Source organism: Myzus persicae, unplaced genomic scaffold (genome assembly GCF_001856785.1).
Source record: "Myzus persicae strain clone G006 unplaced genomic scaffold, MPER_G0061.0, whole genome shotgun sequence".
In the NCBI taxonomy this organism is placed as follows: Eukaryota; Metazoa; Arthropoda; class Insecta; order Hemiptera; family Aphididae; genus Myzus; species Myzus persicae.
Genome location: NW_019100472.1, coordinates 11,062 through 26,044, shown reverse-complemented (window position 1 = coordinate 26,044; position 14,983 = coordinate 11,062). Strand labels below are relative to the sequence as shown.

Sequence of the window (14,983 nt, the reverse complement as noted above, 5' to 3'; positions counted from 1 at the left end):
TGCCGGTATAAACAGCCAGATAATATATTACGAGAATACACAGAAACCGTACGTTGCATTTTATTTGAAACAGAAATAACAGCAATTTAATATAAATAGGTTATCAATAAAGTGTGTTTCGCTTTGCCACGGGGTGTATAATTGAAATTTTTAATTTATTTGTGAAGTTTTGGTATGAAAAGTGTGAAATGAAATAATTATACTCTTGTTTATACTGATCACACAAGTGTAGGGCTATTGCTTTAATAATTTCTACTATAACTGTAATACCCATTGAGTCTCACTTTGCTAGTTCATCCTGGTCAAAAACCTCCGATGTCACACAATCATGCCCCTTGTAGATGTACTTGTAGATGTACATGACGCTCTTTATGGAGGAGCAGACCTCGACATTGATGTGTGCGTCGTACTTTTCCAAGAGGTACGGGTTGTGAGGAACTACATACTCATTGCCGACCTCGTGATTTCTCATGAGGACCACTTGACCGTCGTCTGGTCGGCGGTACTTTGGGTAACCGCTGTCCGAAACATACACAGTCTCCTCTGCGTATGGTTTCGGGTAGTCTTTGGAGCAACAGTGGTCCACCATGCACGGACACTGTGGGTTGACCCTTCCACAAGGCCCGTGTATCATGTGCGACGTGACGCACGTGTGTAAGCGCCTGTTGGTTTCCGGGTGCGGCAGGTAGGCGCAAACCACGTCGTCGACGTCCTCTGCCGTGCGCAACTTACTATCCTCCGCCAGGATGATGAGTATGTGCGTGTGGGGCAGACCGCGTTTCTGAAACTCGATGGTGTACACGTAAGCAAGGACATTACCAAACACACGATTAACAGTTATGTCACCTATAAGCTCCCGCAGTTTCATGTGGAACACCCCGGCCACCAGTTCGGGCCTGTCGCTCACCGTGCTGTGGGCCGCCAGATTGTCCGCGATCTCAGGCCACCTGGGATTGCACGTAAACGTTATGAACAGGTCGGGTTTACCGTACTTACGAACTATGGCCATGGCGTCCTGATATCACTGCTTCATGTATCGAGGACTTCCGACGAACTTGGACGGTAGAATGACCCTCCGGCCGACCGCCATGGGATCGGCCACGTCTAAGTGGTGCTGTTGGTTCACGTGGTCCATGAGCCCTTGGTAAGCTTCGACGAGGAGAGCTCGCTGATTCGAACGTACTGGTCGCACACATACTGCTGTAACAAAAATCGACCAGCATGTATTAGACTGAACTGTTCGTGCCTCTCATCATTATTTCCCCGATAACGAATGGCCAAACGGTAACACGCAAACTCTCTTATACTGTTTCGATTGCGGACTTGATTACGTCGGTTGCCCTCTTGCCTCATCTCGAAATGCCAACCGGCTTCCCCGCTCGGGAACAACAGCGGATACAACATCGGATCCGCGTGACACGACCCTAAAATACGTCATTTCAAGTGAATTATTAAACGACTGACTGAGAGTCAGGGTCATGGAGTCGTGTGTAGTGAGTACATATTTTAAGAAAGGCATGTGTAAAAGTCCCAAATTCTGAGTTAAAAATATTTATGATTAAGTCAATGAAATCATCTTTGAGTAATAATGACGGTCCGAAGCATTGAACTGTATATTAGTAGCACTTAGAGTGAATAGTGTACATTTTGTGTTTATGTGATGTGTGAATAATTCCTATATAATGTGTGTGTTTATTACCAATGATGGTATAATATTCCATAGGCAAAAAGTATAAACTATTAACCTCTAATGTTGATAACTTCATATCCCGGGTTCAACTATTACTACAGTGTACTGAGTCAGATGACATACAATGATATTAAACATGTAGATACAAATTGGATTGAACATTAAATATGTTACTAAATACAACAGTAAGTGTGGCACTGCAGTGTAACATTTTAATTATTAATCATTTGACTTTTTGCTATGCTTGTTGTGCTCTGCACATCTTTGTTATGGTCCTAAGCAAATGATAAAATGAAAGTAAAGTTAATTAAGCATTTTTTTTGAAGCAATAAAATGATAAAATATCTAGTAAACAACAGACATAAAACAGTTTATTGCGATTGGATGGATAAGTCATAATTACTCATGAATTAGCAAACTGTGTAGTAACTCAATGACTTTTGTTATTAATGTGAATTCAAAAAATTATTTACAACCAAGTGAATTTTAAAATGCAGTACTCCCAGGTGTGAATTTACAAGTGAAAGGGTTAAGGTTTAGGGTGAATATATATATTATTTGTGTATGTTTATTACCCATGAGGTGTACAAAGTAATTCATAATCCTAGTAGTGTTAATTAATACAATATTGTATAAATTTAGTGAATAATTGAATCATCTGATAGTGCCAATTAAATGGAAGTTGTATGTGTTCAATAACAAAAAGAATGTTGTGTGAAACAGTTAGTAACTCTAGTTAGTCGGTCCTGTGTTGCAGGTCGAGTGGATTCGACAACTTCTAAAATAATTCACACAGTGAATTAAGCATTGAAGTAATGTAACTGTAGGTTCGATTAATGATAAAATAGTTGGTAAATAAACAACACATAAAACACACAAAATAACGCATTGCCATAAGATGTGCGTGCGTAAATGTAGGTAATTCATAAATGCACATAGAATTTTTGAGTGAAAAAAAATCTACCTTTATATTATCAATACAATCGATGATACAAATGTAACATAGTTTTTGATATCATAAAGAATCAATTGAGTGTTGTTTGCAGTTTAGTAAAAAATTGATATATAGTAAATAACATGATGGATATTATGTTAACCGGCGCTGTATTTGAGAAACTGAAAGTTCTAATAATGTAATGACTGTTGTGCATGATATACAACACCCAACCATGCGAATTGAATGCAATACTGCCAGTATTTAAGAGTTACACCTAGTGTTAATAAATAAAAGTGTATTCATGTGGTGAATGTAAATAAACAGTTAAATCAAAAGATAATTGTGTGAAATAGTCATTAACAAACCCGCAGGTATATTTTGCATCCTGTGTTGCGGGTTGATTGGATTCGTGTCGTAGACGACCAGATCGAGGTTTCTGGGCGGACGACCGTCGTCACCCACGAACACGGCCGCAACTTCATTTGCGGTGGGCAGGTTGTATCGCCGCTGATCTCGGGTCGCATCAGCGATGAAATGCATTGTAATTGGCCTAGGACGCACGCCTACGGGATCGGCGTCGGCTATGTCTCGTACTGCCTGCCACGGCTGACGCATATTCCTGGAAAAAATGAGATGTCAAAATACGCAAGTATATGTATATGACCCAAAATGTATTAATACTAATAGTACTATGTCAAAAACTTATAAGGAATTATGTTAGAACAATAATAAAATTGAACATTAGGGTATACAATTTATATTCAGTCATAAACATCCAAGCCCTATTGTTTAGTAGTATTCAATCAAGTAATTCAGTAACGATCGTGGGTCCTCTTCGTCGACGTCTGGCTGCACGACGTCGAGCACGTCGGCAAACTCGAGTTCTGCTCGAGCTTCGTCCATCCGAAATTCGACCACTTCCACGCCCTCGTCCTCGTCGTTCACCAGGACTTCGACGACTTCCATGGCCTCCCCCCAGTCCACCACCTTGACTTCGACGACTTCCATGTCATCCTCTTCCTCCATCAGGACGTCGACGATCTCCACGCCCTCCCCCTCCTCCTCAATCACCTATAAGTGAAGTTGAGTTTAGAGTGGAAATAATTTCATTTTAATATATATCACAATGTAACTATTATTAAACCAGGAATTAATATATCTCAGTGTAGTCAGTATGAAACTATGTTTAATAAGAGAAGTCAGTTGTTAAAGATAAAATGTTTTCAATAATAAATAAAAATATAATATAGTGTTCACAGTGATCCAGTATAACATTGCAAATTGTGTACACAACTATTGAATGCCGTTTAAAAGTTAGGCATTGCAGTTTGCAGGTATATTGAAATAATAAAGATATTATAACGTAAGGACTTTTGTTACAGGCCAATTCATTTTAAACTATAAATCAAAACTTGAAGTTTAAAAAGAGGGCTGCACTCAATAACATTATAATTGATTCAAACGTTGTATATTTGGTGTATGTGTTAAGTGAATTCATTAAATTATATTATCCGAACTCCATAACTATTGAAGTTAAGTTTATGTTTTGTAGAATATTTATATTATGTGATTTTATAAAATGGTTTGAATTGAACAGCTATATCTTCTGTATTGATAATGTTTGCTTCATTGCTGAGTAACCAACTGACAAATACACATTTAGTATAATATAATAGTATTATGTATTATCAATTGTGCATATTATTATTATTTATTTCCATATAATTGTATCATAAACGAACTTGGAGAAGTCACCACCAGAGGGAGTTCTAGTAGTACAACTGAGCAGTCTCTATACCCGCACCGCGACCAATCATGGTTACGGCGGTTGGAATTAAAATACGAATTTATTACTATTGTCATTGATTATAAATACTAGTATTAAATACTAGTAAGTATAAATTAAGTATATTAAATAAATATAAATACTAGTACCTAACCTACCCTAGTATTTATAATCAATGCTATTGTTTGTGCTTATCGCCATCTACCGAGAGTTTTATTGTACGCCAACGAAAAACCGGCCAGTGAGCAATCTATAGTATTTATAATCAATGGTATCATTAAACAAAAAAGGTTATTCTGACATCTCTCCTGTTTTTTTTATTTTTTAACTTATTATAAATTCTCGGCATTCAGTTTGCCGTTGCGTGTACAAAACCTATGGGCTCCACCGACTTGGCCTTAGGACCTACACGTGGTGCGGCTCGTAGGTCACGTGGAAAGTGTTCAGCTTGACACGTGGGTGATTTTTGGCGACTTAAAAATCCCAAACTCCCACAATGGAATACATTTAAAAAAAATATATTTCTTAACGATTTGGAGTACAAGTTTCTGCCACATCCTACATCTACACTATTTCTAGGTATGTAAGAACTAAGAACTTATACATTCAACAGCATTAACTTTTTAATAATAACCCTTTATTTTTGTTTGTATTCAGATGGAAAAGATGAAAAAGCAATTGTGATGTGAGTACGTCTTCAGGGCGGTTGTCTAGTAACAAGGTTAGAATCTTTACCAATCAAACTAAAACAGTGTCTTGTGGCTCAAATACTCAACTATCTATTATTGATGATCCGGATATTTTTATATTTATTTTTAAAATTTGTTATGATTGCTAACTATACATTTAGGTTGTTAAAAATCATGCTCTACTGCGGCCTATAGTAATAATGAAATACTGGCTCTTCCATTGCCTGGTCCACCTTGTAAATTCATTTGAGTTTTATAGAGATTCATTTATAATAATTATGTAAAATAATATTTTTAAATTTTGTCTAGGAGTACATGATAGTATTGACTGTTGACTTCACTTCTTCTCCTGGGACATAATCATCATTTCCTAGTGAAGAATATTCTCATTTGGGTTTCATAAGTCCTAGTCAGTTTTAATCAAATAATTTTATTAAGCTGTTAGTATAATTATTTGTACATAATTTAAGTCATTCTTTGGTGGTAAATTAACTACACTTTAACTATTTTTGCCCATTAACTGTTAGTTTATTAACAATTTTATACCTTGATGTCTTTTAATATAATATCATGATGCTATCTAGTCGACAGGAGGTAATTTAAAAAGTTTTGAAATAGTATTTAAATTTTTAGATCTTGCAGTAACCTTGTCACATACATTATTGTTTAAAATAAATGATTACATGTTAATAACAATATGTTTTCATATTTATTTTCTTAAATATTTTCATGAGTTTTCTAAATTAAACATGTGGACTTCCTAGTCTTTCCTAATTACCATACATCATTATCGATTATCTATCTTATATTGAATTTTTATGACCTAGGTACTTATGTTTTGAACTTCTTAATAATTAAGGTCTAGCAATACTTTTGGGAAAAAAATTAACTTTTGTTATTTCATTTTCATTTTGATATGCAATTTGTAGTGCTTTAATTTTAACTCGTTCGATAAATTCAGATATATTATGTAGGTTATAGTCATATGCGATTACGCAAATTGTGTCTCAATTCCACCTGTTTTGCGGGCTCTATCAAAATATTAATTCTCCAAGTCCAACTACCCTCTCCTTCATCCCCACCCCAATTGTGTGACGGCCGTCCGTGTACATGTCTATACACCGCTCTTGAAAAATGTACTTCCGAATGTGTTGTGTATAAATATATAAAGACGAAGTTTCAATTTTCGGATTACGTTTAAACCACGCACATGTATCGATGGACGAGCGCAATACGTGCAATACTACAGTATGGCCATTTGAATTATTATTAGATAAACGGATATTAAACGAATATACTTGTACGTCGGTGTAATGGTGCCGTGCAGGGGGCAACTTTAGCGACGGGAAATGCGACCGTCTCGGCCAACGTCATCTTGTGGCAAACGCCCGTACAACGCGCATCTACGAAAGCCTATTTCGGATTTCCTATTCGCTTTGTATTGGGCGCTTTTCATACCGGTGAGTACAAATTCTACATACACATAACATAATATTCATTACATTATACATTTATATGTACAGGTGTATTTATGGCAGCGCGCGTCGCGGACGCTACCTATTGTTTCATTACAAACGTCGTTTACCGCTATTATAATAATAGTATTATATTATACGGAGGATATATTTCGACTACCTCTGTTTCTATTGAGCTTTTGAAATCATTTACTGACTTAGGAACCATATTTGATTCTAAACTATGTTTTAATAAACACAATGATAAAATAACCAATCTCGGTTTCATTACACAAGCTTGTACGAATTTTAATAATTTAAATGCCTTTAAAAGTATTTATTTTGCGTTAGTCAGATCTCAATTAGAATATGCAACCCTCATTTGGTCTTCAAATATAGTATAGGGGTAACTCAAAATATTGAATCTGTGCAGAATCGTTTTATTCGTTTTTTAGCATTTAAATTTTAAGTCGAACGTCCACGACATTCAGAATATAATCGAATATTATCATATTTTAATATACTATCGCTAAATACAAGGAGAAGTATCCTTCATTATTCATTTTTATTAAAACTATTAAATACCTAAAAAGATTGCCCTTATTCACTGGAACGATTACATTTCCAAATTAATACCAAATCCACCAGAAATCGAGACCATAACTTTACTAATAAAAGATTTACATACCTGTTTCCACACAATGAGATGTTTTAAATACTTCAAGTCAAATTATGTCAAATTACATAACTCAACAACGTGCATTTGATTTTAGTCTTTAGAGGAATAGTGGAGTTTTGAATTTATAACCTAACTTTAAACTATTATTTATTTGTCAATATGTTCGGCATAATTATCGTGGTGATGACGCCAATACAATGTATTTATATACTTTTAAAACAATTAACAAAAATTAATGTGTAACATAGGGCGACATCTACTTCGTAAAGAAACCGTAGTTTCGGTGCAATAGTATGACACCCCTGAAATTAAACGAAATGCAACACAACGTACAAGGTTTCTTATCACTAGTTTTTGGTACCCTAGCTTTGTTACCCCAACTTTACACACACACGTTAATCACTTAGATAATAATATACCTATTACCTAAGAAGATACATATATTAATATGTAATTTAAAATCTGTAGGGTTGTATGAATTTAGAACTGTATTCATTGCTGAATTCATTTAAATTTAAATTTGAGTGTAAATATGCTCACTGTTATAGTTTACATATTTGTTATAAAATGTATAAACTGCTTTTAAATGATTTAACATTTAAAACGAAATTTTAGGTTAATATTGACTTCGAGACATTATATTCAGACTGCCAGGATTTGATGAGAAAGTCAAAGATTCTTCAAGTCGCAAATTATTAGAAAGTTTAAAGAATACTCCGGACATAAGTCAAAGTTAACATTTTTGCTCAGAAATAATATATTTATTAGAAATATATTTTTATATGTATTTTTCAGATGAAACTAATGCAGTTTTATTTTATTTATTGCATGCCATTTTTGTACCAACGTCTAAAAAAGTCACCAGAGATCATAATGGCAAAATAAACCAAGTGAAACACTCTATTAAAGATTCACAAAATAGCTTCATGATTTTTAAGAATTCGGTTTGTGAAATTGAGGAATACATCACTCTACGGCGCAATGAAAAAAACCCTATCCAACCATTTATTTTAATAGTTGGTTCATCCATGCATCCAAAAGAAATAATTGTTTTTTTTGATTGTATAAAGTATAAAGTTTTCTCAATTATTAATGCAATTGATGTATGATTTATATTTATCCATTTGTTTAACTAGAGTATCCAACTGAGTCCTCTATTACTTGGTTATTTATTCAAAAATATTTATATAATTTAAACACAAAATTTGATAAACCGTGTCAATGTCTTGGACAAATATTATTTGACCTAAGATAAAATTTATTATTTTTTTGTATAAATAGTACTACTCATTAATTAATAATTATGCTACTCTTTTTCTAATACCAATAAGTTTTTGAAGTTCAATATATATGGAAATAGATCATAACTATTATTTTTATTATAAGTTTTCTTCAGAACTATTTATTCACACAAAATATATGTTACATATTTCTTCGAATCTATAAAATATTGAGTTTTTTCATTGGTAATGCTGTTGGTGAATGATTTAAGTATGATGTCAAATATTCAAAAATTAAACAATACTGTGTTTATTGGAACTACAAGAAAAATATTATAACTGATAATAAATTAATAATTGTTAATAGTACAATAGAAACCATCGGCGTATCAAGAATTTTTTTGTGGGGGGGGGGGCTGAGCCCTTAATAACTACAAAATTATTATGTATTATTGTATAATCAATTATAATAGATAAAGCATTTGACATTTCCTAAAATTTCGGGGGGTGGGGGCTGAGCCCTCTCGGCCACCCCTGGATACGCCACTGATATAAACTGTATAATTAATAATGTATATTGGTTGGTTAAACAAGAAACTGTATACCTGATTTACAATGTATATTGGTTGGTTAAACAAGAAACTGTATACCTGATTTACAATGTATATTGGTTGGTTAAACAAGACTGTTTGAAACAAAATAACAATCATCAAATTGATAATAAAATCTTGTTGGCTCAATATTAACAAGATTATTGTCAATTTAACATAGTTTTTTTCGCGTTTCTCACAAGTTTTTCCGGTCGGTAGAGGTTGAAGTCCCCGCCGTCCGCGGGGCCCGACACTTTGATCGCAAAACTCGCGTTTTTCTATGTATAATGTATGTATATATATATCGTTTTAAATGGCTTATTTTATGATCGAATACCTTTAGATATTTAGATAATTTAGCAAACAGATGTTATGTTACGTGTTCGACAGTACTTCTGTTAAATTAAATTAAATTAAATTGAATCAAATTTTGTTATTCACACAGTAATTCATATCGCTGGACGTACACAAATGTCTGTTGTTTAAATGTACTCGAGAATAGTAAATAATAAATAACGAGGGATGGATATTTTGAGCTGACCGATGTATATTATAAATCCATGATAAATAATAGGCTTGGTTATGATTTGATGTCTACGTTTAGTCATAATGATGACAGCATAGCAGTGACTGAGCTTAACGCACAAAAAACCATTCTAAATTCTGGGTCTCATATCGTGTAAACTTATCTAATTATATTTATTATACGTCGACAGAGCTATTTTCTTCAAATAAACCGACATTGACTAGACGTTGCTAGGCGCACACACATTTAGTTCACAGATAGTACATAATAAATACTGTTACATTTTTATTAGAGAATTACTCTCACGTCCAGGATAAAATTATTGATTTGAGAATTGTTGAACACAAATATTATACTGGATTTTATTTTGATGAGCAAGGTTCAACTGTTTTTATATAGTTCAATGTATGCTCTGTTATGTGGTACATTAATACTTAGATCAACACGAGTAAGACAATATTCACATAATAATATAGATGACTACTCTTTAACCATATTTCACAATTCATTATCATGTCCATATTAGTATAATTTTTAAGAAGATCTATCAGAAATTGCAGTGTATTCGTATAATGTATGCTACTGACATGTTGATAATTACCATTATTAATTGTATGCACTATTATAGTTTAGAATAACTTTTAATACATTTCATTCAAACAATCTATACATACCTAATGTAGTAAAGTATATTGTATGTAGACAATTATTGATAGGAATTATAGTATACTATACTAAACACACACCAGAAACATATAGGAATGCAATTCAAGGTTTAATTTTACACGACTCTTAAGAATTTTATCGGTTAAGCAATATTTAGTGCAATATTTGTTATAATGGAAAAACAGCTCAAGTACGGTAGATTTGACATCTATCCGTATCTCACATTTTCATGTCAACATAAGTGAGACAATATAGACATTTTTTTGATTCAACCGACAGCGCCACGTGAATTGCTTTTGCATTCTTCTGCGACGCTTCCATGGTTTATTGATTTCAAACAATTAACATAAGGGCCATAGCCAAGAAAAATGTATTGTAATATAATATAATATAAACTATAACAATATATATACATAATATATACATATATATATATAATATATATATATAATAAACCATGGCTTAAATATACAAGGCTATTGCACATAGCCAAATTTGTTTGTCTATAGATGAACATATTGTTGATAGTAACTTGCATGATATAAATGATGAAGTGGACAAAACAATATCAATTTCTAATTTGAAAAATATTGACTTACAAAATTGTTTGTTCCCAAATGATCCTATTAGAATTCCATCTAAGCTCTCACATGTTTTGCTTAATTATTTTTTTGAACATGGAGCGTGCCAACCCAGTCCTTTTGATTTACCTAATAAAATGTTTCCAAAAACAAAAGACTCAACAGGAAAGTTACATTCATTTCACGAATGTTACTATTTTACAAATATTCCCACTAAACCAACTCCAATTAAACGTCAATGCCTGTCATATTCACCAACAGTGGACCAAATATTTTGTACAACTTGCAAGCTATTCAGTTTAAAAAAGGGTAAAAATTGGAATTTAGTGGACCATGGATCTAACAATTGGAAACATTTAAAAAGAACTATTGAAAACTATGAATCCTCAACAGAACATTTACAAGCAGAAATAAGTTGTGGCATTTATACTAAAAATCAACGTTTGGATTTAACACTTTTACATTCTGCTAATCAACAAATTGCTTCAAATAGGGAATTATTGAGAGTGATCATAGATGCACTTTTATATACTGCTCGCCAAAACATAGCTCTTCGTGGACATAATGAAAAAAAAACTTCCCTTATCAGAAGAAATTTTTTAGAGCTTTTAAGTGTATTGAGTAATAACCACGCTGGTTTAAAAAATCATTTAGATCAAATATGTCTAATACACGCCAAAGAGTATCATGTATATCTAACAGAAGTCAAAATAAATTATTGAACATTATGTCCTACTTAATTCGTTCACAAATATTAAAAGATGTCATGGATGCAGGAATATTTGCAGTAATCATTGATACTACCAATGATATAGCCAATTATGAACAATTAACATTTGTTTTGAGATATGTGAACAATAGTGGTAGTATTGTAGAACGTTTGGTAGCTTTGGAAACCGCAGCTGATGGAACCGGACAAGGGTTATTTAAAAAATTTTGCAGTATAACTGAAAAGTATAATTTAAACTGGCGTCAAAATCTATGTGCGCAGTCCTATGATGGTGCTGCATCTATGCAAGGCATATATTCTGGTCTTCGGACATTAATTCAAAAAGAAAATCCCAACGCTATATATGTATGGCGCTTTGCACATCTACTGAACTTGGTTGTTGTAGATACTTGTGATTGTTGTGAAGTAACGAAACATTTTTTTGGTGAAGTTCAAGCATTAGTTTCATTTTTTCGGACAAGAAAAATAACTGCCACTTTCATCGAATGTCAACAGCAGTTATATCCGGGTGATAGAACACGGCGGCTAAAATGCTTTTCCGACACTAGATGGACATCACATGGAAGGGTTATAACTGTTCTATTTGAAAGATTTGGAGCAATATTAAAAACATTAAAAAGGTTAGTAAATTACAATGATAGAGTAACTTCGTCGGGTGCTAAAAGTCTTTTAACAGTAATCACATTTGAATTTATTCTCACAATGATCTTAAATAAAAATATATTTGCAATAACCACACCTTTATCCAATTACTTACAAAGTAAATCCATAGATTTTATCCACGCATTAAATTTGGTTGATGCATCAAAAGAAAAATTAACTTCTATGCGCTGTGATGCAGAATTTGAATCAACAGTAAATGAGGCAAAACGTTTTGCTGAAAAACACAACATGTCAGAGTTAAGTTTTAAAGAAACTAGACCAAGAAAAAAAAAAGGATGGCTGGTGAAAATATTTATGATGAAGTATCTGTTTCTGTATGTGATAGATATAGAACAAATACATACTTTAAAGTATTGGATCAAATAATTTCATCAATTAATTCTAGATTTAGTGGTGCCAGAGAAATACTTAAACTCTTTTATCTCCTGAACGACTGATGAATATGAAAAAAGACAATGAATCCATTCCAGAAGATAGTTTCCATAATATATCAAATTGGTTAAAAGATATTAACGGAAATGATTTGAAACGTGAATACATTATGTTTAGTCATAGTTTAAGAGATCTCGTTTCAGGATTAGAAACACCATTATTGTTACACAAGCCAGATAGCCCAGATGATACATATGATACGGATTCAAGTGACAATACTATCACTGATGATGAGAACAACACAGGTCTAGCAAATCCGGAAACCAAAATTACAATCAATACAAATTTGCATGTACTATCTAATTATAATTTGATGTCAGCTTTCCCAAACTTATACTTGGCCTATAAAGCGCTTGGGACTATACCTGCTACTTCGGCGTCAGCAGAACGTACCTTTTCTGAGGTATAGTTCTGAGCTTACAAAATATTATATAGATTTATTTATTAATTAATTTTAATTTTTAATTTAAGTGAAGTTAATCAAAACCAGATTAAGATCCACTATTGATCAAAATAGGCTGGAAAGTTTGATGTTAATCAGTTGTGAGAAAAACAAACAAATTAACTATAATGAAGTTATTGATACATTTGGATTATCATCACAGGTTTTAAAGGATGCATTGATGTTCAAATAAATAAAATAAAATGATTTTGACCGTTGAAGTTGTTTTAATTAATTTAATTTTAGCAAATGTTTAAAATATTTTCTACAAAATTGATTTAAATAGGTTGGTTAGAAATTAATCAAATATTTAAATAATTTATCGTTATTAAATAAATAAATAATTTAGTAAAACTTATCAAATTTTCTTAATAATATAAATATAATAAATAAATAATGGATCTTGACTTATAAATACAATAAATATTTAAAATTAAAATAAAAACTCATTGTCTGCAGTTATTAAAAATTCACTACATTTGATTATTTCAGATAATTATTTATATATTAATAGCAGTAGTTGTTATTCTAAAAATATTAACCACAAAGCAATTGTGCTTATTATTTTAATAATCCCAGTTAGTTGTTGTAATGTATATTGTATACTGAATAGCTATTAACTATAAAAAATGATAGTGGAATCTGAATTACAATTTTTTTTTAAATAAATATTGTGTTTAAAAAAATTATGTTTTCTTATAATTTATTTGCAACTTTTAGTTTTGGGTGGGTGGTGGGTGTAAAAAAATTAACTTTGCCCCTTATGGAAAAAGGGATCTTCACGCCACTGAATTGTAGTGTATTCGCATTTGTATACTACTGACATGTCTATGATAACCTTTATTAATTAGATACTACGTTAATTGACGCATCACGACCCCAGTATGAATTAAATTTTAATAAAATATATTCAAACAGTGTATATTTATCTAATGCAGTAAAATATATATTTAATTAATGATGGAAATTTAATTATATACACACCGGATAAGTAAGGAAATGTGATTTAAGGTTTAATTACACACAATTCTTATGAATTTAATCGGTTAAGCAATGTTTAATGCGATATTTGGTATGGTTGGAAAATAGCTTAACCCTGCGTAGGTAGGCCACGCGGATTACTATTGTAATCCATCTAAAAATAAATGGTTTTTTCGTATATTGAAAACCAATAGAATTATCTTATCTTTTCAGTTCGAATAACATGTTGCTTAATATAATTAGTTTGTTTCCGAATACTGATCGCAAAAGTGGTCGTTGTTATCGGAGTTCAAAGTGTGTTAGGTTACCAGTGTATGCCACGCGATCTTTCACTCCCGTTTTTTTTTCAGTTTATTTTATAATCAAAGTTTTTATTTACGTATTAATTTTAAAATAATAATAAAAAAAAAATGAGCAATACAATCGATATTGAACAATGGCTAGCAGAAGATGAAGATGTACGTATTAATGGAAATAACATTGACAGTGAAGATGAGTTGGGGGATCGGGTAGAAATTAATAATGAAAACACGGATACGGAAAATAGTGACTATAAAAGTGAAAGTGAGTCAATTAGTGATGATGTTGGTCCAATATTACAAAATAAATATTTTTTTGGGAAGGATGAAACTAGATGGAATAAGCAAGCACCTACTAGTAGCCATCGGAGACGTTCTCATAATATAATTGTTCATTTAGAAAATTATGAACGTGCTCGAGATGCTAGGGAAACTGATGATGTTGAAATTAAAGCTTTGATTGGTATTTTAATTCTTGCAGGAGTTTCTAAATCTAGTTGACAAAATATATTTAATTTATTTGATGATTCCAAGGGAACTGTAGTTGAGGCTGTGTATCTAACTATGAATGTTCAACCTTGTAGATTTTTAGTTAGAAATTTGCGTTTTGACGATCTT

The 14,983-nt window shown here is 32.3% G+C and overlaps 3 protein-coding genes and 1 pseudogene across 3 annotated transcripts; 3 read left to right on the top strand and 1 right to left on the bottom strand.

Annotated features, from left to right (window-relative positions):
- Positions 1-280: 280 nt before the first annotated feature.
- On the bottom strand, positions 281-1,293 carry LOC111026566 (annotated as a pseudogene).
- Positions 1,294-3,809: 2,516 nt separating this feature from the next.
- Positions 3,810-8,344, top strand: LOC111026561. The gene is made up of 4 exons (XM_022304659.1): positions 3,810-3,825; positions 5,071-5,098; positions 7,882-7,967; positions 8,031-8,344. Exons 1-4 carry the CDS (start codon positions 3,810-3,812, stop codon positions 8,342-8,344), a joined length of 444 nt encoding a protein of 147 aa, XP_022160351.1.
- Positions 8,345-10,410: 2,066 nt separating this feature from the next.
- Positions 10,411-11,540, top strand: LOC111026552. The gene is made up of 2 exons (XM_022304651.1): positions 10,411-10,478; positions 10,766-11,540. Exons 1-2 carry the CDS (start codon positions 10,411-10,413, stop codon positions 11,538-11,540), a joined length of 843 nt encoding a protein of 280 aa, XP_022160343.1.
- A 5-nt stretch (positions 11,541-11,545) lies between these two features.
- On the top strand, positions 11,546-12,577 carry LOC111026543 (zinc finger MYM-type protein 1-like). Its single transcript, XM_022304643.1, has one exon. It carries the CDS (start codon positions 11,546-11,548, stop codon positions 12,575-12,577), a length of 1,032 nt encoding a protein of 343 aa, XP_022160335.1.
- Positions 12,578-14,983: the final 2,406 nt, after the last annotated feature.

What these genes read in the sequence shown, in the direction of transcription:
- LOC111026552 (XM_022304651.1), top strand. Translation starts at nt 10,411, where the DNA reads ATGGAAAAACAGCTCAAGTACGGTAGATTTGACATCTATCCGTATCTC. An exon ending in ACATTTTCATGTCAACATAA is followed by an intron (nt 10,479 to 10,765) that starts GTGAGACAATAT and finishes TATTGTTGATAG; the next exon opens with TAACTTGCATGATATAAATG.
- LOC111026561 (XM_022304659.1), top strand. An exon ending in GATGAAAAAGCAATTGTGAT is followed by an intron (nt 5,099 to 7,881) that starts GTGAGTACGTCT and finishes CATTATATTCAG; the next exon opens with ACTGCCAGGATTTGATGAGA. An exon ending in TACTCCGGACATAAGTCAAA is followed by an intron (nt 7,968 to 8,030) that starts GTTAACATTTTT and finishes TGTATTTTTCAG; the next exon opens with ATGAAACTAATGCAGTTTTA.
- LOC111026543 (XM_022304643.1), top strand. Translation starts at nt 11,546, where the DNA reads ATGTCCTACTTAATTCGTTCACAAATATTAAAAGATGTCATGGATGCA.